Here is a 26402-nt window from a genome sequence, read left to right as displayed (position 1 = left end):
TTTCTTCTTCTTTCCACTGTCTGCCAGCCACATGGTGGGCCATAGTTGCTCTGCAGCCTGGCAGAGTCTAATACTATCCCTTATTAAATAAATACTGCACCTGCAGTTTGGTTTCTGTCCTTTCCTTGCTTTGACAGAATGCAATCCGTGGGTGATCTGTGTAGATCACTGAGCCTGGGGACTCGCCTAAGTTCTACCCGGGCAGTAGTTCCGTGTCGTTTCACCAATCGATTGGCATTGTTGGAGGTTCGGACAGTGAAGAGATCGAGGACCACTCCATGTTCATCCTCTCCACATTCAAAGGAATTAGTCCTTCCAGGAGCCCTGGAAGACACAAGCCTCCCCTCATGCTTGCCAGTGATGGCAATGCAGTCTCCTTGTGAGAGAGGGTGAGTTGGAGCTTGAGCAAGCAGCTTGCTGCTGCACCTTTTGGTGCCATGCCCTGTTATCGGTTGCCCATGCACATCTGCGACCAGTGCACCAATGATCTGACACATCGATGTCAGGACCGCGTTGAGAACCAGGACTGCCATTGAGTGCTATGATCATCGTTGATTCTATCGAGGTGCCGGGGTGACCTCTATTCTATTGAGTGCGTGACCACCCTCTATTCCATAAGGGCCACGTGGGTGCCAGCAAGCAATGTGCACACTTCAAGTGCACTGGCGGGGCTTTCTGTGCCTTAGGCATCTGCGGGTACCGTAGAGTCTCAAGTAATGGAGTCAACTTTAGTGTCATCAAGCGCCTTGGGCCTTGTTGTGGCGGAGTAGTGGCACTGACCTGTAGTGTCGGGGACCAGGACTGCCATTGAGTGCCATGGTCCTCCTCGACAACATTGGAGCCACCTTTGATACCATCGATGCCCTCAATCCCATTGAGGTGCGAACATGGCTGCCCTCTGCCATCGAGGTGCAGGGCCACCATGGAGACCATCGGGCATGTTGACCAGCGATGCCTCCTTCGACAATGTTGAGACCATCGACCGCTGGGGTTCCTGAGAGCTCTCAAGTACCACTGAAGCCCTTGTGCGACAGGGGTTTCGGTGAATTTGGTGCTGTCGAGCGCCTGAGTCGCTGTCTACCCAAGGCGCCATGCAGTGCTGAGGCATCCGTGCGCAGTGGTCCAATGCTTTTGAGGCTCATAGGCGGTGTCCCGAAAGGCATCATGCTGTCCTATCACTGGCCTATGGCTATCTGACATCATGGATGCCAGTGATCTCAGGGGCCCTGAGCCGCTGGGATCGGGGGGCATTGGAGAATCCGCCTGGTTTTGTGCATCATTGGTGCTAATGAGTGCTAGGGTTGCTGTCGAGGCTATCGTTAGCCGAAGCTGCTGGTGAGGGATGCCATTGAGCTCACAGCATCGACACCTTCGGACATATAGGTGAACCAAGGTGAACAGTTTATGGCGCCAGCAGTCATTGGTTCCTTTGTGCACCAATGAGACGTGTCTGGACCATGTTGGAGCTGCAGAACCTCTGTTGCAGGCGCCCCTGGCATCCTCAGTACCGCCGGTCCATTGATGCCTTCGGGCACCCGGGTCTTTAGTGATGTCGCCGGACTGTCTATGTCCTGGGGTGCTAGGGATGGCGCTATATACTATTGAACTGGTCAAGACACGGTCAAGCACCGTCAAAACTCTGGGTGCAGCATTGTTTGGTTCCATTGATGCAATCCATTGTTGGTGAGTGTGAGAGCTCTTGGGCACCATGGGTGTCATCACCACGGTGGGCACCAGTGGATGCGATCGGATGCTGCAGGATACTACTGCAGAGCAGCATGGGCACCATCTGTCGCTTTGGACTCGCAGCTGCCATTCCATGAGGGGAACAGCGGTGAGCCATTTCCAACACAATTTAATTGGAGCGTTATCAGGTACTGTGGAGGTACCATGGGTGTGGCGCCATTGAACACCATCTACCACCACGTCATAATCAGAGCTCCAGTGATACTGGAGACACTATAGTCACAGTGTTTCTATTCACTCTATTGGGAGTTAGTGCGACACTGGAACACAGCATGCATGGTCTGATACGGCAGGGGTCATCTACTCCAAGCACCTAGGATGCAGGCAGGCGGCATTCTCTTTGTCAGTGCAGCACACAGCCATACCAGGGTTCTGCCATCATCGTGTCAAGGTATCAGCCTCCTCGTCTGTTCTGCACCATAAGGTGCTAGGGAGCACTGGCGAGAAAGGTGGGTTACAGTCACTGATCGCTGAGGCTCAGAAGCAACCAAATCTGCCACTTGTGGCCACCCTCAGATGGAGTAGGCCACCTTGGTTATCAGAGGGAACCCAGCAAAAGCAGTCCAATGACCGCTGCTGCTGTCCCCCAGTCCTGGCCTATAAGGAGATGCACAGATTCAAAATATTCGAGGCTCCAATTTGATGATAAACTTGCAAGGGATGGAGCCCCAAGGGCTTCCCCCACAAAGGGGATTTCTAACATGAGAGGGGTCGAAAGACATAGTCCTCTTCTGAGGAAGGGGAAGACTTCCCAACACTACTCTCCTGGTTTCCACTCCCATAGGGATTCAGCCAGGAACGCAGTCTTAGGTCAATCATGGCAAGCACCCTGTTGTGCTTGCCATGAGGGAAACACACACATCCATGCACACACACCCCCATACAATAGAGGGCAACTGGATGAATAGTGCCCTCCGCTGTAAAAGCACGCTGATCAGAACTCATACAGTGGTATCCCATCCTACGGATGATGGCACACCTACAAACCCACTTGCCATACTTGTGGGTAGAATCCCATGGCACAGCAAGGTCTTCAAAATAGTTCAGCATGGATACTAATTCCATTTCTCCCATTTGCTGCTTTATCATGACACCTTACCAGTAGATTCCTTGCAGCTCTCTCATTTGGAGGTATAACTCCTCCTGTAACAGAGAACAATAGAGAGAGTTCTACCCTGAGAATCCAACAGTGGCTTCTATTCCTGTTATTTTTTTTAGTACTGAAGAAGTCAAGAATTTTGAGACCCATCCTTGACATTGATAATTGAATTAAAGATGGATTCCCTCAATAAATAGAAAGGATAGGCTCTCTGGATCTGAAGGATGCTTATGTGCATATCCCCATCCATCCTGCCTTTTGGCACTATCTTCGCTTCTAGTAGATTCTGTTCACCACCAAAGATACTCCTATTTGGCCTCTCGACTGCTTCCAGAGTTTTCATGAAGTACCTTGCAGTGGTATCTGCTCACTTCAGGTGACTGGGCATCCAAGTCTTTTCATATCTGGATGACTGGCTTATAACGGCATCTTCCTGCAACAAAGTCATGCATGCCCTGCAACAGATGGTTGAGCTTCTCCAGAACCTTGGTTTTCTCATCAACTTCAAAAAACCCAATCTCATCTTGACACAGTGCCTTCAATTTATCTGTGCTTTCATAGATTCCTGCCTGGAAAGATAGTGGTTTTTGGTGGGGTTTTTTTCTGACTGAGCTATCTATTCCAACCGCCATGGCACAATAAGTGCTAGTGATCTTTGGGGCATATGGCAACATCAATACTTGTTCTGTTAACCTGCTTACACATCCACTGTCTCTGGTGGAATCAGCTGCTTCAGCTGTTACACACAGTGGTGAACATCATGCTGGAAATGAAAGAGGAGCTCAAGTTGTAACTGCAACCCTGAGTGCTCATCAATGGAGCACCACTCTGCCCTCTTCCCTGTCAGATAAAGTTGGTGACCTACACCTCAATGGTAGGCTGGGGCACACACACTGTCCTGTTGGACCCAGGGTACCTGGTCTCCATAGGAATGTCTGCTACAAATCATTCACCTTGAACTCAGAGCCATCAAGAAAGCACACATTACGTTCACACATCTCAGAGGGAAAAGTACGCGGACGATATTAAATTTATATTACCCATTGACGATACAATGGAGAAAACATTAAACATAGCGAACATGTATCTAGACATTATCAAACAACTATTAAATCAAATGGGACTAGTAATTAATATAGAGAAGACAGAATTCCTTCATCTAGAAAGGAAAAAAAACATGGAGATCTCACACAACCCTATCACACTCAATAACAACAAACAAATAATACTTGCAGAGAAAGTACGAAATCTAGGAGTAATAATAGACACAGAACTTAGCTTAAAACAACATATATCCATAAAAGTTAAGGAAGGATATGCCAAACTCATGGTCCTCAGAAAACTTAAACCACTCCTAACATCCGCCAACTTTCGGTCAGTACTGCAAGCACTGACTATTGCAACACCCTTCTACTAGGTTTACCATACACCTCCATAAGACCACTACAAATATTGCAGAACACAGCTGCAAGAGTATTAACTGGAAAAAGGAAAAGAGACCACATTACGGAAACACTGGCTGAATTGCACTGGCTTCCCATTGAACAAAGAATACAGTACAAAACACTATGCACCATACACAAATTAATACACAACGAAAACGCAGACTGGCTTAACACAGCCCTTCGTGTACACATCCCCAACAGAAATCTAAGATCAGCCAACAAAGCACTTCTAACGATTCCATCAGTCAAAATAGCAAGACTAACCCAGGTAAGAGAAAGGGCATTATCATTAACGGGACCCATACTATGGAACTCCATGCTCTTGGAATTAAGACTACAACGAGAAAACAGAACATTCAGAAAAAATCTAAAAACTTGGCTATTTAAACAAGCCTTTCAAAAAGAGAAGGGAGAATAGATTCCAGGGAATTGCAAGGTTCAAACCAGGGAAGTGCGAGATACAAAACACCCACACAAACTAAGGGTGTATCTTTTTTAAATTGAATTCATCACCAAAGGATAAGCTAAATCTAGAGAATGAGTCCCAGACTCAAAACTGCCATATAATTGACCTGGACACAATAGTCATAACACTCATTTAACAACTAGCATTGATTAAAAACTATGTTACCGAACCTAATGGCACCTGTGTAAAATGTTAGATTTTAATAAAATTACTTTTTGTGCCTTACTGAAAACCGTTGTGACGATACCCACCTTAATGACGGTCTAGAAAAGATTTAAAATAAATAAATAAATAAATTTGGATTCAAACAAGTGGCCATGATTTTTGTAAACAAACAAGGCAGTTACAGGCTCCTGGATATTATGTTAAGAAATGCTTCAAATATGGGAATGGGTAATATACCATCAGACAAACCTTTAAGCCACGTATCTCCCCGTACTATTCAACACGTTGGCGGGCCACCTCAGCTTGGCATTTTGTCTGCACAAGTGGTTGCTCGCTCAATCTGTAGCAGGTTCTTCAGTTTATGGGGTCAGCCAGAAATAGATCTCTCTGCGTCAGAACAATTGAAAACTTGATCAATTTTGCTCTATTCTATCAGGACCATTCAAGACACTTTTCTTGTGGATTGGGAGTCCGACCTCATATACGCTTTTCCACTATCACTTATTGTGAAGACTGTGCAAAAGCTTATTAGGAGCCATGCTTGAATGATTCTCATAGCCTCCAGGTTTGGCCCAGGCAAGTCTGGTATGCATATTTCATGCAGCTGTCATTGTGATCAGACACCTCCCTTTTCATGCAAGAAGACAGTTGATTTCTTCATCCAGGTCTGCCATCCCTCAACCTGATAGCATGGATGTTGAGCGTGAAGTGATTGCAGACTTGTTTCTACTGAAAAAAGTATAGGACATTGCCCTCTTGGAGAGAAAGTCTTCCATTAGAATTAATTCTGCCTTGAAATAGCAGAAGTATTCTTGCTGGTGTTCACAGAATGACTTGAATCTGTTTTCATGCAAGCCTTGAAATCTCTTATCTTACTTCCATCTTCTGTCGAAGTCTGACCTAGCTACATCTTCTATTATGGGAGCACTTAAGTGCAATCGCTGTGTATCATACTTCAGTGGACAACAGACTTGTCTTGACCCATCTTTATTGAACATTAAATCACCAATCTGCAAACCAGCAGTTCCTTGGGATCTTAATGTAGTTTTCACAAATCTGATGAGATCACCCTTCGAATTGTTGGACATGGCTTCTCTTAAATACCTAACCTGGAAAGTAGTCTTTGGTTACTATCCTCTCTGCTTGCAGAGTTAGTGAGCTACAAGCACTCATAAACTACCCACCTTATCTACAGCTTTTCCACGATAAAGTGGTTCTTCATATACATCCTAAATTCCTTCCAAAGATTGTCTGTGTTTCACATCAATCAGTTAATTGTGCTTCCAACATTTTTTCCCATTCATATGCTCATGAGGGGGAAAAATCACTTTACACCTTGGAGTGCAAGAGAGCAATAAGTACAGAGCTCAATCCTACCACCAAACATCACAACTGTCTGTTTCTTATGATTCAAATAGACGGCATTGTAATGGCAAACTGGATATTAGACTGTATTCAACACTGTTACTTAGCTGCAGGATTGGATCTAGATAATCCAGTTAAAGCTCAAGTATGAAATATGGCTTCCTCGATCGTCCACTGTGTGGTTATCAATGCATATATTCACATCTCACTACTGCCTAGACAGTGCAGTGGGAAAGGAAGTCCTGCACTATGTACTCTCGCAGTAGTCTGCGCTCCACAGTGGCGTCTGGGTTGATTACTAAGTAAATGCTCTACTGCAATGTTCAGCTTGTGACTTCTCACAGATCATGGCTAAGTAAGTTTGCTTACCATAAATGGTGTTTTCCATAGATAGCAAGATGAATCAGCCATGAGATACCCACACTCCTTCCTGGAGAGTTAATTACACACTTAGCTCTGAAACAAACTGAGGAAGCTCTGAGGCAGCGCCCACGTGGGAACTCCTGCATATGCTCAGTAGATCTCAAAGCTCTACTAGCTTGTAATGATGATTCCATTTGGTGTCACAGATCATGGCTAATTCATCCTGCTATGTACAGAAAACACAGATTATGGTAAGTGAACTTGCTTTTATCTGTCAGTACGCTTTTTTTTGTGAATTTTATCAGGCAAGTTACTCTGATCTATGCCTCTTTTGACCATCGCCTCCATTTTCCATTTTGCTATGCTGTAACTTGGACTAGGCCTCCTGAGTAGGTGCATCATACTCCCTCTCTGGCCTTATTCAAATCCAACCTAAAAACCCAGGGCCCAGAATTGAAAGCGTATTCAGCTATCTAGCGGGCCGCTCAATATTCGTGGTTACTAGATAGCCAGCAATCTCTTAGCCGGCTTGAAAGTGGGCAAGCAGTGGGCAGATCTGTTATGGTGGTAAGTTATACCTGCCAACAAGCAGGTTTATGTTTAAGTATGTTTATTAATTTGCACGTGAAACAACCACACGGACACATTACAAGTCAAACACTGCAACCAGAAAACAAGCATGTTTAACGTAGCCGGATATAACTTATCCTTCTAAGTAGCGGCTTGTGCAGGGATATTCAGCAGCATACCCATGCCATCTAGTCATATCCAGCTAAGTTACTTAAATGGCCATCTTTCAATTTTAGACCCCCAGTTCTTTTATCCTGGTTCTCCTTATCATATCCTTGTAGATTTTAACTATTTTCTTAATAAATTAAATTCACAAAATGTATTTTTCCTGACTAGATTGTAAGCTGTATGGAGAAGGGACTGTGTGTATTTGCACAGCATTGTATATGTACATATAGGAGTGGGGTAGATTCAACACCATTTACAGAAGTAAATGTTTGTGTGCAACTAGGTAAACTAAAAGTGGACAGAGCCATGGGATACCTCCCAGTTTACTAAAGGAGCTCAGAAAGGTTCTGTTGGGTCTTCTGAAGGTCTTGAGGGTTTCATGGGACTGGAGATGGGCAGATGTGATCTCTATTCATAAGAGAGAACCAGAAGGAGATTGGAAATTTAAGTCAGCTAGCCTTACCTAGTGGTGGGAAAATTTGATGACACATTGAAATAGTCGGTTCAGTGTGCTGCGGCAGTCAAAAAAGCAAACAGAATATTGGGAATTATTAGAAAGGGAATGATGAATAAAACGGAAAATGTCATAATGCCTCTGTATCGCTCCATGGTGAGACCGCACCTTAAATACTGTGTACAATTCTGGTCGCCGCATCTCAAAAAAGATATAATTGCAATGGAGAAGGTACAGAGAAGGGCTACCAAAATGATAAGGGGAATGGAACAGCTCCCCTATGAGGAAAGACTAAAGAGGTTAGGACTTTTCAGCTTGGAGAAGAGACGGCTGAGGGGGGGATATGATAGAGTCTTTAAGATCATGAGAGGTCTAGAACGGGTAGATGTGAATCGGTTATTTACTCTTTCGGATAGTAGAAAGACTAGGGGGCACTCCATGAAGTTAGCATGGGGCACATTTAAAACTAATCGGAGAAAGTTCTTTTTTACTCAACGCACAATTAACTCTGGAATTTGTTGCCAGAGGATGTGGTTAGTGCAGTTAGTATAGCTGTGTTTAAAAAAGGATTGGATAAGTTCTTGGAGGAGAAGTCCATTACCTGCTATTCATTAAGTTGACTTAGAAAATAGCCACTGCTATTACACTAGCAACGGTAACATGGGATAGACTTAGTTTTTGGATACTTGCCAGGTTCTTATGGCCTGGATTGGCCACTGTTGGAAACAGGATGCTGGGCTTGATGGACCCTTGGTCTCACCCAGTATGGCATGTTCTTAAAGTGGACTAACTACAATTCAGTGGATTGCTGGATTGGAGACAACATGGTTTTACTGTGGGCAGATTGTGTAAAAGGAATCAGATTTCTTCAGCTGAGTGACTTGAGAAGTATAGCCAGGATGTGTATTTGATGTAGTTTACTTGATTTTCAGCAAAGCTTTTGATACTGTGCCATATAGGAGGCTCACTAACAAACTGAACAACCTGAGGCTGGGCCCCAAGCTGGTGAAGTGGATTAGAAACTGATTTGAGTAATACAAAGTAAATGGAATTTATTATAAGGAGCAAAGTGGAATACTTAGGTATCTGTCCTGTAGTCAGTTCTGTTCCACATCTTTGTGAGTGATATAGCAGAGGAGTTGGAAGGAAAAGTTTTCCTTTTTGTGGTTGCCACAAAGATTTGCAAAAGAGTGGACATCCCTGAAGGAGTAGACATAATGAGAAATGATCTAAGGAATCTTGAGGAGTGATCAAATGCTTGGCAGTTAACATTCAGTGCTAAATTGTGCAGAATCATGCATTTATTTATTTTATTTATTGATAGATTCTTTTATACCGCGGTACGTATAGACATACATCACCTCGGTTTACAGTGAAACAATAAATTAGCAACAGGCTTTACCTATAACAGTTTAAACATTAAAACATTTAACAGCCACAGGCTTTACAGAAACATTTGGGGTGCAGAAATCTATGAGAGTGGTATATGATAGATGGTGAATAGCTGATGTGCACCGACCTGAATAGGGATCTTTGAGAGATAGTACTGGATGATCTTAAGGTAGGAAAACAGTTTGGTAAGGTAGTGGCCAAAGCCAAAGGGATGCTGGGAGAGGCATAGCCAGTAGGTAATGCCTCTTTACAAGTTGTTGGTGAAACCACACCTAGTTCTGTGGGCTGTACCTCAGAAAGGACGAAGAGAGGCACGAGTTGCTTCAGAGAAAAGCAGTCAAAATGGCATGTTTGTATCAGAAGTCAAATTAAATGAGCCTTGAAGATTTAAATTTGTATACCCTAGAGGAGGGGCAAGACAGGAGGGATAGAGAGACCTTTAGGTATCTGAAATGTATTAATAATGTATAATGGAAAGGAAGTTTTAGAACTAGGGGTCACAATATGAAGCTGCAAGGGGGTAAACTCAAGACAAAGCCAGAAGATATTTTTTCAAGGAAAGGGCAGTGCCTGGAATAACCTCCCAGAGGAAGTGGCTGAGTCAAAAACGGCAAGAGAATTAAAAAAAATCCAGAAGTAGACACAGAGAGGGGTCCTTGGTGGCAAGAAGATAGAAGTGAAGCAATTTGCAGTTATAATTGGTGTCCCCGGTCTCCTGCAGCTTATTTTTCAAGATTCTGCTGCAAGATAGAGCCAGTTTTGTGGCATATTTTTCCAAAATTCTGCAGCAATTGTGTGACAAATTTGCATAATTTTATATACATTTACATTTTCATATTAAGGCTAATATGTTCCCTATTGGGGCTAAATATTGAAAATGTACTTTAAAAAAAGTTATTTTTCTGATATTTCTTTTTCAGTTTATTTGGTTCTTTATTATTGGAAAAAAGTATCTTGGTGATTAGCACTACAGAGGAAGGAGGGGAAGTGATCTGGGAATAGGGAGAGAGGGTCTCTCTTGCAGGAGACAGAGAGAGATAAGGGATGGAGGAGGATGGAGGCCCAGAGGGAGAAGAAGAGGAGGGCTCAGGAAAGGAAGGAATGATCCACCCCTGCCATCAATGATCCTCTCTCTAACTCTCACTCCCTTTAGTACCCTTACTCACACCCATTGCAATCCTTTTACACACACCCACACCCTCTGATCCTCCTCCTCACTGTATGTCCACATACATCCCTTCGATCATCTTACTCGCAAATCACAGTTCCTTGATTCCCTCTCTAACCCCCTATCCTCACTCATACTCCACAGCAATTCCAGTCCTCTCCCCTCACCCCCATCACACCCAATTTTTCCCCCTCACCTTTCATTCTCTCCCTCTCTACAACACCTCAGAACCCCTCACTCATAATTGCTTCTCTACTCCCAACCTCTTACTCACTGTTACCCTTCTGTACCTCTCATACCTGCTCTGTACAACCTCTCAGATTGCCTTTCTCCCTTCCCACAACCTTTCACTCACTCTTACTCCCCATCCCCTCACTCTCTTCCCCGCGCCCCGCATGTCCACCCTCAAATCTGCTACCATTGTCTGGCCTCCACTCCCCAGTCCTTTCATTCATTTCAGCAGCTCAGGCCACTTTATTCTATTCTGTGGGGGGCCTTTGTGGTGTGAACCACTAAACCTCCGGAGCAGTTGGCAACAGTCTTTCCAGCTGTGTTGATCACGGCAAGGAGTGTGGAGGAGAGAGATGCAGTAGTGCAGTGCCCGGCCTCGGAGGAGAGGAAGGGGGGGGGGGGGGCATTCTCTCTCTCTCTCTCTCTCTCTCCACGACTCCTATCACAAGGTAGTGATCCTATTGGCCACCATAGAAATGATGGCGGCACATGTGGGTGCGCATGGCAGGAAGGAGCGGAACAGATCCAAGTGGCAGCGAGCAGAGCGTAGCAGCAATCATGACCCAGTGGCTTCCATGCAAAAGAGAAGGCTGCAATTGCTGATTGTATGGCTCTTAGTTTCCTGCGGCAATTCTGCTGGGAACAGGCAATTCCATGGAAAGGCCCAGAATTGCAGGAGACTAGAGGCCCTATTATAATCCTCTGATAGTGCTTTGAAAGGTTAGGTGAAGGACATGGGGGAAAGAGTGTGTATGTTGGGTTCCAGATGAGAATTTGAATATGCATCTACCCAACGTGGACAATTACTGCTAGACAGATTAGATAAGCCATATTTGATCTTTATCTGCTATCTATTATGCTAGTGTTACTAAAGAAATAAGTTGTGGTAGTAGTGCAGGAAGGTGCATATAGATGTCACAGGCAAGGGCTTATGGTATAGTCACACAAGGGTCAAAAAACAACAAACTACCTCTTCCTTACTGTAATACACAATATACACAAGAAGAGGACATATCAAACATTTAATCTCATTTATTAATGTAAACCCCAATTACCTATCTAACATTAAAATTCTCTCTAGCACACTCATTCATCACACATACACACACATCTAAAACCAATTATCCAATATTCATCAATAACATAAGATATTCTTTATAATTTATATATGTCTTATAATATGACTTCTAAATTTTAAGAATTTTGAAAAACACTGATGTTAGTCCTAATGAAGATCTTTGTTGGACATTAGGACTAACATCAGTGTGTTTCAAAATTCTTAAAATTTAGAAGTCATATTATAAGACACATAAATTATAAAGAATATCTTATGTTATTGATGAATATTGGATAATTGGTTTTAGATGTGTGTATGTGTGATGGATGAGTGTGCTAGAGAGAATTTTAATGTTAGATAGGTAATTGGGGTATACATTAATAAATGAGATTAAATGTTTGATATGTCCTCTTCTTGTGTATATTGTGTATTACAGGCAAGGGCTTGGCATGAAAGAAGGTGCAGAAAGATGCCGCAGACAGAGGTTTAAGATGCTACAAGTGGGGGCTTGAGATCTAAAAATTGGATCTGAGATTTTAAGACTGGGACATGCACTAATAGTCCTCTCTCTCTCTATCATATGGCTCAGGAGACATCAGCCAGAAGACTACGTGGCACAGAGTGTCTGTGTTCCGGCCTGGCCTGAGAGATGTTGCTTATCAGTATGTAAAGAAGGGGTAAGTGTGGCACGAATATTTTCTGTTCACAGCAGTTTCACAAAGGAAATTCTTTGCTTTCTTTAGCTCACAGCAATCTTTATGGGTTGCATAACAGGCATTTTTAAGAGGCAAGTTGTACAATAGTTTTGTGAATTATGTACAGTTGTGTTTCTATGCATCTTTCTTGCTGTTTCATGTTAATGAGATAGTGTATGAAAATGAAAGCTGTTTGCAGTAGCCTTTTATGAGTTGTATTCAGAGATTTATCAGTTTGAGCTGCTGTGTGTAAATGGCACCAGCGCTTGGGATCCTTTGACTGGGATCCATATAGGCTATTGGTTTTTGTTTGAATGATTACATTGGGAGGAGGAGTGGAAGCAGTAAAGCAGTCCTACTTTAGGGCCTGCTAAACAGCCATCCTTGACACCAATGAGTGATGTTGGCCTTGGCTCATGTGTCATGCTGCAGCACAATAGAGCAGCATACATTTCAGGCTAGGCCAGGGATGGTACATCATAGAGTCCAGACTTTTCTTTTCCACTAAATGAAGTGATAGGAGAGTGGTGGTATTTCCTCATGTTTACCAGTTTTTCAAAGGGACTGTGCACTAGGGATGTGAATCGTGTGATCGATCGTCTTAACGATCGATTTTGGCTGGGGGGGGGAATCTGATCGTTTTAGTTTTTTAGGTTAAAAAATCGTTTTATCGGGGGAGGGCGGGAAAACCGGCACACCAAAACAACCCTAAAACCCACCCCGACCCTTTAAAAGAAATCCTCCACCCTCCCGAACCCCCCCCCCAAAATGTTTTAAATTACCTGGGGTCCAGTGGGGGGGGGGGGGTCCCGGTGCGATCTCCCGCTCTCTGGCCTCACTATGTCGACATAGTGAGGGCAAAGGTAGCGCCGGCGCCATTTTGAATATTGGCAAATTGGCCCGAGTGCAGAAGGTCGCTCCCGGACCCCCGCTGGACTTTTGGCAAGTCTTGTGGGGGTCAGAAGGCCCCCCCAAGCTGGCCAAAAGTCCCTGGGGGTCCAGCGGGGGTCCGGGAGCGATCTCCTGCACTCGTGACGTCAGGTCACAGGAACCAAAATGGCGCCGGCGCTACCTTTGCCCTGTCATATAAGGGCAAAGGGCCACCGGCGCCATTTCTCTTAACGCAGCCGTGGCCCGAGAGCGGGAGATCGCGCCAGGACCCCCCCACTGGACCCCAGGTAATTTAAAACATTTTGGGGGGGTTCGGGAGGGTGGAGGATTTATTTTAAAGGGTCGGGGTGGGTTTTAGGGTTGTTTTGGTGTGCCGGTTTTCCCCCCCTCCCCCGATTTACGATTTTTGACGATAAATCGGGGGAATTGTTATTGTATCGCGGCTCTAACGATTTTTGACGATTTAAAATATATCTGACGATTGTTTTAAATCGTCAAAAAACGATTCACATCCCTATTGTGCACTGTGTACAGGTTCTTTAACTATACCAGATTTCTCTAGTTTCATTTGCAATGTGCTGTCTTTCTGTTAATTATGTATGTGATGATGTAAGAGGAATGTATTAGTCCCTGCGCAAGACAGAAAGTATAAGACAGCAGACTAGCAGTAAAACAGGGCACATTAAGGCTAATGGTCCCAACTGGGGCTAGTGTGGAGAGAAGCTGTGCTTAGAAGAGCTGAATCACAGTGATTCAGTGGAATCACCCCAGTTGGCTGATAGAAGCTATAAGAGGGGTGGAGCTGAAACAACCAGCAGAAGGGAGAGAAGCAGAGGTCCAGGAGCAGCAGTAGTAGGGTGAAGAGCTAATCCTAGCCAAATCATGGAGCAAACCTCTGAGGGAGGAGAAAAGCAATCATGGACCTAAAGTTAAGTTTTTGTTCTTTTTTTTTTTTTTTTTTTTTGTGAAAGGCATTAAGTCTGTGTTGTATTAATTATAAGAAGCTTGCAAAGCTAGAGATGAAATATAGAAATGCTTTAGTTGAGTTTAGATCCTGAAAGAGCGAGCCCTAGGCGAAGGAAGGAACATAAGTTCTGCAGAATGATAGCTTGTTGTTAGAACTGAATTGCCGGTAGTGTTCATTACCAGAGCGCTGCGATACTCTGGGATTTCAAAAGTATCATTACCTGCTTTTGCAGGGAGTTCAAATCATCATCTGAATGCTCTAAACACGCAGAGAGTTCAATTCCGGAGTCTAAGCTCTGGGGCAGAAGGCCTGCCCTTCTGTAATAAGTCACAACTTCTTGTCTTAACGAATAATCTTTGTTAGTAAAATGCAAGAAATGAATATATAATTAATCTGTCTTAGAAGCAAAGTACTTCCTAACCTGTCCTGCTTTCTCTCTTCTCCTCCTTTAATACAAGATACGTTATATACATGTATGGCTGACAGCGTTTCTTCTTTGTTTTTTTCTCTTTTGTTTTGGGATCACTCCCTTATTTGGAGTGCAGAATTACTCAATCTTTACCTAAACTAATGATGTAAAAGTACCGTTATCTTGGCATACTAGGCCTTGAGCTGGCTCCACACAAACTGCTTGCGTGTCTCATGCCAGGCCTGTTTTGCCTGTTAAAAACAAAAACTCATTCCTTTTCTTGTGCAAAACTGTTCCATTAATTTTCATCATTTAATCCTTAACTATTTAAATCCCGATTATCATCAGTAGGTGCACTAGAGCTAGATATCATGTTATATATAGAGAAATTAGGAAAACTATTAGGTTAAGACTGGCTAGCTGGTTTAGTAACACTGCTGAGAAAGCCTACATTGCCTTATTTGGGGAGTAAAGCTAGATTAATTTAATTTGTACTAATTGAGAGCCTGGGTTCAGTGTATGCTGACACCAGAGTTAGTCTTCCAGGGAGATATGGACCACAAGCCATCAGGTAATTTGTGGCAACTGCAGGGCTGTGGTGATCTAGAAAGTTTAATAATGGTTTTTGCCCTAGAGCAGCGCTTCTCAACAGGTGTGTCGCCAAGCAGCGGCAGGTGTGTCGCATGTGCTACCGGTCTCCCGCTGCTCTTCTCCCCTCTTCCTTCACCGAGCAAGAGGCAGGCTATCTTCCACTGCTGCCCTTGCCGCCCGGGCTATCAGCACGTTCAAGCCTGGATGGGAACGACAGCGGTGTTAGTGGAGGCTGGCAACTGCGGCTGGGCCTTTTCTTCTTCCCGCACCTGCCCCCACTGGCCCGGAACAGGAAGTGATGTGCAGTGGGGTGCGCGGGAAGAAGAAAGAGTCATGCTGCATGAAAAAGCAGCGGCGGCCCCGAGCAGGAGCATGGGCCCAAAGCAAAATCAGAAGCAGCCAGAAATCTGCACAGGAGACAGCAGAATTAGCCTCCCGTGGACGATGGAATTCTTCTTTCTTGGCCTGTGGGGGCTAGAGGAGGCGGCTCCTGCAGCTACCATTTGTGCTTGGGGGGGGGGGGGCAGGAAATGAGAGAGACAGACAGTCTGTCTGTAAGTGAGAGAATGTATGTGTGATTGAGAGTGTGCATGTGTAACTGTGACTGAGAGCCTGTGTGTAAGTGAGAGCATTTGATTGAGATCATTAGTGTGTGAGAGAGAGCATGTGTGTGATTGAGAGAAACTAGTCAGAGAGGTGATGTGTGTGAATATAGGAGAGACAATGGAAGTGACTGGTCAGGGAGATGACTGGAGTGTGTGTGAGAGAAAAAGTGATTGTGGGAATGAGAAGCCTGTGCATGTGGAGAGAGCTAGCATAGGAGTGAGAAACATGGGTGTGTGTGAGACACAGCATGGGAGTTAGAAGCCTAATTATGTAAGATAGAACATGGGAATGGGAAGCCTGTGTGTGTGTGTGCATGAGAGAGAGAGACTGATCGGGAAGGTGACTGGTGTGTATGTGAGAGAGAGATTGGTCAGGAGATGATTGGTGTGTGAAAGACAGAAACTGGTCATGGGGGGTGTAACTGGTATGTATGTGTGTGTGTGTTTGTGAGATCAGAGAGACTGGTCGTGAGCTCTAAAGAAGAGGACCATGAGTACAGAGCTTCAGCCACTACTGCTTCTGGTGTGTGCTACTGGCCTGCATGGAAGAGTAGGAGAGCTGCTGGAGGGGGTTAGTAAAGGTGACTTTTTAAGTTTACTTTTCTTGATTGACTGCCATTTTAATTACTGAATATTATGTTACCGTACTATGATGGCACACGAGTAATTTGTAATCTATACCACCCATAATTTGTAATCTATACCACCCATATTTCTCTTTATCGTGCCCTTCTGTAAACCGTTGTGATGGTATTTAACTTAATGATGGTATAGAAAAATTTTTAAATAAATGTCTGCTGTTTTGAAATATTTTATTGGTGTTTGGAGAATTTTAAATAATTTTTATGAGTTTTTAATTGTTGGATATTATTCTGTTCATAGTTGTTGTGAAACATTTATTCTGCTTATTAGTATAGTTATACAATTATTTCTGTGTTGGGATCTATAGCTGCTTGGCTAGTTCTGTTTTACTAATAGGAGGTGTATTGGTGTTTAGGGCCTGATTTAATATTTGTAATGTTGCCTTTTCATAGGTAGGGTTGTTACTGTTTGAGTGCATTCCATAATACAAGTGTAACTGTGTGCGGATTAGTTTGTGCATTACTGCAGATCCTGGGAGTATGTTAGGTCGGTTCTGTGTGTGTTTGACCGAGGTGAGGTATTTTACTGTATCAGTTTTATTTGTTGTATTTTCTCAAGAGGACATGCATTAGTGATAAACTGCTGTCTTTTCATAAGTAGAGCTATTGAGCCTGGTAGTTGGAGTTTGTGTTGCTGTTACTGAGATGACACTAGAACCAGAATATATTTTTCGTAAGGTGAGTTGTACGGGGAATGTCATAATTCTGCTTTACATCCATAATTGTGGGTCAGGGGGTTCCTGTGGATGCAAACTGTACTTTTACATTTAGCCCTATGATGGTCATGTGTTCAGTGTGTCACGCATGTGAGAACCATCTGTCAGGTGTGCCCCGACAGAAAAAAGGTTGAGAACCACTGCTCTAGAGGATGCCCTGCTAGTAAGAGTTTGAAGGGAAGTCTTGATGTCACTGTTTCTTTGTGCTAATGGAAGAGCTCTTGAGTCTAGATAGGAATTTTTATTCTTAAGATATTAAGCTGGAGTTCGCTTCTAAGGTACAGTGTTCACTGTCAAGGTATTGAAAGATGATAAATAGATTTAAGCATTATAGTTCTGTTTGTAGGTAACTGGAATGGGGCAATTTTGTTAGAGAACTTTGTGATCTTGGGATTGTGTTACTACCATCCACTACTGGTAGAGTTAAAATATGGGGGGACTGTACATGTTTCAGCCAGTTGCTAGAGAAAACGTGCAGAACAAAAATGATGTTCATTAGGTGTTTTAGCCAAGAATTTTAAAGGAAATCACTGATTGAATATGAGATGCAATACTGGTTGTGAACCGTTGAATAAACTATTAAAAGGAAGCTGGTTTCAAAGTGCGTTATATGTGGTTTAGCATAACGAAGGGGGAATTAAAGTCAAACCCCAAGGGGATTGGGAATCCTGGATAACAGAGTACTGCAGACCTGCAAGCTTTTATTCCAGTCACTAAGAGTGGTCCCACTGGCCACAGTGCATGGTTAATCTGTTGCACTCAAGGTAGATATTGGGAGAATGAGATGACCTTTTGTACTAGGCTTTAATATAATGTTACATTTAAAGGGGGAAGAAAGATTGCCATTAGAACTGCAACTACTTAACATTTCTATGGTGCTACAGAATGTATGCAGCACTGAACAAACACTGGAAGAGGTACTGAGAATAGCATGTGTTAGAATCAGAGCGCCATTAGCACTGAAAGTGATATTGAGAATAAAGCATGTTAGGCTTAGAGGGATTTAAGTGCGAGCCCTGGTATCTTAAGGAGTTAGGAAGTCCAGTCTTAGAAGCCTTGATAGTAATTGACTTACCTGGTTCATACTGGCACAGGCTGCTCTCCATCTAAGCCAGGACCTCTGAACAGCTGACTGATGGACCAGAATGCACCTAGCATCTGGAGCAACACTACAGATTTAATGGTTTGTATTTTATGAACATTATCGTGTGATCCACAATGGATGAATATTGGAAGATGCTGAATACAAGAGTTTTAAAATAAAATAAATAAATGTCCTTTAGTTTTACTACTGGTATATTGCCCTATTCTGTATCTGGATAGGCACTCAGCACTGAGCTAAACACGTTTCCTGTGAGAGGTATGTAGTCTTCCTGTGCTCAAACGTTGGTTGTCAGCTCTTTAGAGCAGGGACAGTATAACCATCTAATTAATGTTGTGAGCTTTGGGTATTTGAGTATAGTGTGTGTTCACCAAAAACACACAAGATTTTGTGTCTAGATGTTATGGCACCATTACCTTTTTGAGTTTGAAAGGTATACATTGGCAGGCTATGCACCCGCCAGAGGTAGTATGCAAAACTATATAATATTATACAACAAATCAATAGTAAGGACCTCATACTTTAATATATATGTTTTAAGAATAACATTCAATATTTAATAATTGGTCCATGAGAAAATTATATCAAAGGTAAGGTATTTCCCCAAAATGATTCTCAATTGTTCCTTCAGGGAGAAGGATCTATGTATCTTTGCAATTAATATCTATAATGCAAAATTTCAACATTACTGTGTACCTGATGAATTAAGGATCCTTCTCCCTGCACAAAATGCCTTTTGAAATGTCTGCATCCAAAGAGTGAATTGAGAATCACTGGGGAAGAATCTTGCCTTATTTGATTTGCACATGACACACAAGTTTAAAACTATCTTCTCATGGACAAATGATCAAATATTGAACAAATGTTATGAGAATAACATACGCGTTAAGAACCTGATTTACTAAGTTTTTTTCCCATAGAGACAGATGAGAGAGAAGCCTTAGTAAATCACACCCTATGAATGAGGTCTTTGTAATTGATATTTTGATGTACAATCTTCTGTATATTTGCATGCCATTTGTTATTTGATAATGATAATATTACACTGTTAGTTTATTTCTCTTTATTTTTGTCTGTCAGGGCTCGAGTCTATGTGGAAGGCAAGATTGACTATGGGGAATATACAGATAAAAATAATGTGAAGCGGCAAGCTACCACCATCATAGCAGGTAATGGAGGAGGGTGGGTAAGATGTGATCCAAATACCATGAGAGGGGAAGGAGATAGACCTCCAGGACCAGTCCAACTCTTGCTTATAGCTAACCCTACTGTTTTAGGATGGAAAATTCCATATCCCTCGCCCCCATTTTGACAAAGCCTCACAGACTCTAGAGCATTTCTGCGGAGGGATTAAAGTAGCCATGCTATCACTTTGTTACTAATTAAAACAAACACTTGATATACCGCAGTTCCATTAGTACCATCAAAGTGGTTAACAAAGTCAGATCTGACAGCCATTTCAATTAGAGAGACACATTTAAAACAAAATTTCTTAAATCAAAGGTACCAAAACACACAGTGTAAATAATAAAAAGAAAAATGAAACAACCCAATACAACAGTCAATACACCAGTCAAAAAATTTGAATCCACATGAAAACCTGAGAACAGCCAAGCTTTAAGGCTCTTGAGAAATTTGAAATATTTCTCCATCTTAATACAGAGTGGAAGCCAGTTCCATAAAAATTGGCAGTTTTGCGAATATGTTCTTGTCTTATCCTAGTTAGGGAGGACCCACCAGCAGTCAAGCTGAGAGGAGCAAAGGAATAAGTTGGTCTGAATAGAATTAGGTAATTGGCCAAATGCTGAGCAAGACCTGTACTCATAGTTTTATAAACTAACACCATTTTGTTTTAATTTCTGAAGCTATATTCTTGTTTAAAGTTTCTTCTCATTTATTTAAATTCACCTGCTATTCTGAATTTAAATAAATGGGAACAACACTGTACAGACATTGCAGAAACACAAGCAAGGTATCAAAACAGTAACAGGTGAAGAGTGGATTTTGGGAAGATTTCTAAAAAATATGGGGCATGACCATAATAAATTGTGCATATCTTTTGCTGAAGAAATAGCAAAGCCTAAAATAGGTGCTTGGATAAAAAGAAAGGAGACCTTGAAAGAAGACCAGTGGAGGGAAGGAAAAAGCCAAGAATCAGGCTGATAATTTGAAGTGCTTTGAGATATCTCCTCTGAAGTCTTCAACTTGGAAGCTTTCAAGTGTTTTCTTCCTGTCTGTCTTAGGAAAGAACCCCCTAATTGCAAAGTTACATAGAGTGATCAGGGACTGGATTCTCCTATTTTAGGAAATAGCTTAAATATGGTCAGCATTTTGGGTTTTTCTTGGGGTTTTTTTTCCTCCCCTCCCCAGGACAGCTTCCTCAAAGACACAGATTCTTTGTTGGTTGAGGACTGGAATCTCTTTGGAGACTGAAGACCCCTGAGCTGGGTTGGCAGTCATCACATCAACCCTCTCATCTTTGCAACATCCCTGGGTCCTAGAGGTGGAAAGGAAATTTGAGTTTCCTGCACACAGTACCTGACTTAAGGGGTCATTTTCGTAGCGTATCGCACGTGAAAAGGGACTTTTTGCGTGCGATAGCTAGCTCGGTGGAGTCGGCCCCAGAAGAGGAGTCGGGGTGTCGTTGGGGCGGATGTGGCGGAAAGATCACTGGCTGCGAAAAGGTAAGAACCCTTTTCGCTGCCAGAAGCAAGCACAATAGCACCACCTTTTACAATGGTGCTATTGGGTGCGAAAGCCCCCCCCCCCCCCCGTTACCGCCGGATTCTCCTAGGTCTGTGACCTTAGAGATTCCAGGCCTTAGTCAGGACTCAGAAGCACAATGGGATTTGTTGTTTGTAGATTTCTCATGCATTATCAGTTTACATACATTGTACAAAAAACACTGATCAGTTGAAATAATTAGGACAAGAGTTAGCCATCTCTACCAAAGGGTTGTATTGATAGTTAAACTTGTTTTCAGCAGGTAGCAGAACTGTAAAAGGAAAGGTTGCTGAAAAGTTTCATATTGCATCATAGGGAGAAATGGCTATAAGTTACTATCTCTCCCCACATCTGTGAGCTCCTTTCTAGGTCCTGCCCACTAATTTATTTGCAAACCACTTCTATGCTTTATAGACTATAATAAAATAATTTTAATGCAAAAGGGGAACAAAAAAGCTTCTTGATTTGTGTTCAGTACTGTAAAGGAATTGCATTTCATTTAGGGATCTTGGCTTCAGTCACACAAGGTTTCCATACCCCTCCTATAGTGTTCCCCAGCACTAAAGCCACCGCACACCAAGATTCCATGCTCTCCCTGCAGCATTTCTTTGTACTATAGTCCATTTTTCCAATTTGAAATCTCGGGATTTGACTGTACAGCCTTTTGGTTCCAAATCCAGAACTCCATTTTGGAGCTGAGCTGCTTCTCTAGCTCAGCTGGAAGAAGTTGTTTATCAACTTTCATCTGCTGCTGTTTGGGAGAGGGAGGCAGGCTATTTGTTGTTAGATAACCTGACTTTCTGAAAACCTTCCTTAAAATTCAATATTTCTTCCTCTCTTTCTCTGCAGATAATATCATATTCCTGAGTGATAACGTGCGAGAGAAGACATAAGTTCCACTCTTCATAATGGACATTCTGATCTTGAACATTGTGGCTTGTATGCTAGCTCTATAATCATGCACACACTTGTCATGCTCTTTAATTAAAAAAGGATTTTATATGAGTGGCAAGATTAGTACTGGAATTTAATCTATCTTTTCTGCAGCTCATACTTGGGAATATTAATGATGGATCTCTGTCACAGATATGCTCCTGCCCTGGTGTCTCACTACAGAGGAGGTTCTCCTTCATATTAGGGAGGATCTGTATAGAGGGAGATGGACCTGATAGTAATTTTCATGACATTCTCTGAGCCTTCAGTCAATATATACTCCAAATTCAATGTTTTCCATTTCTGATTTATCCACATTCTCCAAAAAGAATCAGGTCCTCCTTGCTGACTGAGGCTTGAACGCTATAGTCCTCCTTCTATCCCAGTAGGGTCCACTCTGCAGCAGCAGTCATGCTCCCCTCCTCCCAGGGCCTGAGTGCAGCACACTTTTGTGATGTGATATCAGAGGGATGAGGAGGATCCTCCTAATCTTTGCACCATGCAGACTTATAAACTTGACACCACCTGCTACTCATTCAGCTGTTGAGCAGGATTCAGTGACTGACAGGTAGAGTATGGAATTGACCTTCAGGGATATCACTTTGTAGAGCACATTCAAACCTGTTTGTTACTTATAAGTGTGTGCTACTGTATAAAAGCTAATTCTTCATCCAGTCAGATCAAACCAGATCAGTAGGTTATGCTCACCGATCAACAGATGGAGATGAGATCAACAGGCTTGCTAATGTCACTCTTTATATGCATCTGTGTTCACACCAGCTTGCCAGTATTCTTTGTCTCCAGCAGATGAGAGGCAAACATCCTGTGCTGTAGACTGCAACCTGGTAGGCTGAAAAGGAAAATTTGGCAGTGGCTTCTGAAGTGAAAGACTAGCTCTCACTCCCTCGGTTGAGCAGGGTATCTGGTATAGTTTAAAAAAAAAAAAAAATAGTGGGGAAAACCTAGTTCTCCCTTCCATTGTTGAACAATTCAAGACTAGGGGATCCTTGGGGGAGTTTTCTCTATTTGTTCCCACCCCACCCCTTTGTTTTCCTCCCTTTTAGATCCTCTTAATTATGTGACAGTGATTACTTTGCCTTTAATTTTTTATCCTGGCTGGACAGCTGAGCTATAAAACAAACAAAAAAAAGGGTTAGTGCCACTGTGAGCCAAAGTTCAGCGGGACCCCTGATATTGCCAGAGGCTCTGGTAGCCATGTTGCAGCCGTGGAGCAGTGAAGAGGATTGCGGTCCTCCATCCCTTAGCCCTGAATGGCAGACTGGCAGTGCTTCCAGGATAGAGGCTATATCCAATGCAGTTCTGCTTCTACTGTGGTGCAGCTTTCTTCTCTACCCTGGGTTCTTATCTGCCAAGAGGTTTTTGTTTTATTTGGGGCAAGCTGCTGCTCTTGTGCTCTTCTGGCTTAGGAGGCAGAAAGAGGGTCAGAAGGAGGTGAGGAAGGAAAGTTAAAAGAAAGTGTACATACAGGTGAGTCCAAAACCAGTGGGTTATGCACCTCTACCAGCAGATGGAAATGGAGCAAAACTGATATCACAGTATATTTACCCCTACAGTGACATCAGCCTGCCAGTATTCCCCGTCTCCAGCAGATGGTGGACATTCATCTCCCTACTGGGGATTGCTGTGAGTTTTAGAAGGAGAAAAGAAGGAAATTAATTTGCCCTGCTCTCCTGTGGTGATACCTTATGGGTCCCTCCTTCAGTTGAGAATTCCTGAGGTGATTTCTGTGGTCCCTCAGATGAGTGCCTTGATCTGGTAACTGGTTTTTCAAACTGGCATACTTAGCTGTAAAAAAAAATAGCTGAAAGGCAAGTGTGTGTAGGAAGCAGAGTGCGGCGGTGAAGATTTATGCCCTCTCTCCCTGCAGCCAGAAACTGACCTTGTACTCAGCCGGGACGGGCTGATCTCAGGTAAAGGGTATTTAAAAAAAAAATAAAAAAAAAATAGAAAGAAAGGGTAAGGAAAAGGGACTTGAATAGGGATTCCTCCCCCCCCCCCTTCCCGGGCCCTGTGCTCAGCATGCAATCAGACGGTCGTTCCCCGCCTCCAGTGGAGTTAAGGGGATAGGGACAGCCTGGTAAGTTGAGCAGCCCTTGTGGCTAGGCCCCACTCCAAGGCTCATCTGGTTCACCGCGTGGTAGGCCGCGGCGGCATTTTTGCGTGTCTTTTGTGTGCCACAGACTGCCCTCTTCAGTTCCGTTGGATCATCCTTGTATGCCTGACTATGCGGATCATTGTGTGTTTGGTTGGGCACCTAGTTGGGCACATAGGAGTGCCAACCAGAGCATCCATTTGTGCATGCATGCTCTTTTTTGTGCGCATTATCTTAGCATCCTGGGGGAGCTTAGTTTGGGCACTTATATAGACACAATGTTGTGCGTCTTATCTATGAGCGCCTCAATGTTTGGGTGCACTATTGTCAGACTCCTGTAAGTGCATATTGACAGACTAATGGCGCCCATACCAAAGAAACCTAAGCGCTTTGCCCTATGTGTTGCTTGTCATATTCGAACATCCCAACCTGGTATTCTGTCGAATTTGTGTCAGTGCTGTTTGGAAGCTCAGGGAAAATTACCACCTCTTGATTTTACTAAGCCTGGTTCTTCCCAGCCTGGTGCTGGAATAGAAAAAGAGCTGCCAGAAGGGTCGCCTGATTTTGGAGCTCCTCTAACTGGTTCATCAGTGGAGGAAAGTAGTTCTGTGGGCACAGTACAGTTACCTCCTGGTTTTGGCATGGATCTTTCTGCCTTTTCTTGGGTAGAATTTTTTTTTAAGGACTGCATTCTTTCCTTCAGGCAAAGTTCCCGGCCCTGGCCAATCTTGACAGGTTGGGGTCGCAAGCGATGAAATCCCTCATGCCGAGAGCTGCAGGTAAGCGTCGGTGTACGCCTGTGGCCGGGCTTCCCAATAGGGACCCAGATAGCATGGATGATGAGACTGATCCTTCTTCCCTGGAGGATGGGGAAATTCCTACAGGATTGGAGCCCTTTAGAACTATGTTGAGGAACTTTCATAGAGATGAGTTACCAGCTCTGATTTCTCAGACATTGAAGATGCTGGGAGTTCCTGGGGCTGAATCCATGTCTGAGCCAAGGAAAGATCCCATTTTGATTTTTGTGTAACGCCTCATGCTTCTTCCCTGTTACGGAGGCCATTCAAGAATTCATTGATCTTGAATGGGGTGCCCCAGAAACTAATTTTAAAGGGGGTCGAGTCTTGGAAGGACTGTATCCCCTGGATCCAGTTGCGAGAGGTGGATGTGCTTGTGTGTGCTGTTATCAAACAGACAACTATTCCCATAGAAGGGGGAGCGGTCTTGAAGGATGCACAGGATAGGAGAATTGAGGTTATCCTTAAGCAGGCCTTTGAGGCAATGAATTTGCAGATAGCTTGTTTCTGTTCCCTGGTGGCTCACTCTTTTTACTTGCTCTCTCAGAAGATTGATGAATCTGGTATGAATTCCATGATAGTGATGAAACCAGCAGCCGCCTTTTTGGCAGAAGCGGACTGCGATTTGGTCTGCACTTCGGCCAGAGGGGTGGCTTCAGTAATAGTGGCTAGGTGTCAGCTATGGATAAGAAATTGGTCGGCCAATACAACCTTGAAGTCTGATCTTACGAAGTTGCCCTTTAAAGACTTGCTCTTATTTGGGAGTGAGCTGGAGCAAATGGCCAATAAGTGGGGTGAGTTCCCAGTTCTTCAATTATCAGAGGATTTATTTATTTATTTAACGTATTTATATATCGTTTTACCAATATGACATTGACCAAAGCAGTTTACAACAACATCATTATAATCAAACCAACATAAAATGTATCTTTAAAAAGAGAAATAAATAAAATAAACAGAACTGAATAAAAATACAGTTTTAAAACATGATCAATAAACATAAAATTGAATAAATTAAAGATAGTTGGCCATTACTTTAAAAACTAAAAGAGGGGAAAAGGTAGATTAACAAGCAGTTAAGGATATTCTCTAGCCTTTAAATATGTAATTGCAAAGTAGTTTCCTAGCAATTTTGCTGTTAGCTAGTCAGTTCTCCATTCCCGAATGCTTCAAAAAATAAATGGGTTTTTAATGCCTTCTTAAATTCCTTTCGGCTAGATATTTGTCTTAGAGGATCTGGCAAGGCATTCCACAAAATGGGGCCAGCGATAGAGAAAGCTCTTTGCCTTGTTATATTTAACGCAGCTGCTTTCACTGTGGGAACTTCCAGAAGATTTTTTCCCGCTGATCTAAGGTCTCTCCCAGGCTTATAAATTCACAAGGTAGAACACAGCCAGGTAGAGTCAATGTTATTTAACAAGGAGTGTATTAATGAAATGATCTTATATCGTATTCTAAATTTAACTGGTAACCAGTGTAGTTTCTGTAGAACAGGAGAAATATGCTGTTTTAGAGGAGTGGCGGTAAGA

At 43.1% G+C, this 26402-nt stretch overlaps 1 protein-coding gene across 8 annotated transcripts in view; it reads left to right on the top strand.

Annotated features, from left to right (window-relative positions):
• The window catches only part of SSBP1 (single stranded DNA binding protein 1), a 51650-nt gene extending 29612 nt beyond the window's left edge, over positions 1-22038 (top strand). For all 8 annotated transcript variants that reach the window (XM_029616800.1, XM_029616805.1, XM_029616803.1 and 5 more), the window contains 3 exons: positions 12279-12366; positions 19387-19475; positions 21880-22038. In XM_029616800.1, the coding sequence (XP_029472660.1) occupies positions 12279-12366; positions 19387-19475; positions 21880-21923 (221 nt within the window). In that variant the 3' untranslated portion in view covers positions 21924-22038. The remainder of the gene's footprint in view (positions 1-12278; positions 12367-19386; positions 19476-21879) is intronic.
• Positions 22039-26402: the final 4364 nt, after the last annotated feature.

Source organism: Rhinatrema bivittatum, chromosome 9, assembly GCF_901001135.1.
Source record: "Rhinatrema bivittatum chromosome 9, aRhiBiv1.1, whole genome shotgun sequence".
Taxonomy (NCBI): Eukaryota; Metazoa; Chordata; class Amphibia; order Gymnophiona; family Rhinatrematidae; genus Rhinatrema; species Rhinatrema bivittatum.
Note: the sequence above shows the minus strand (reverse complement) of the source record. Positions and strands in the feature narration are given on the sequence as shown.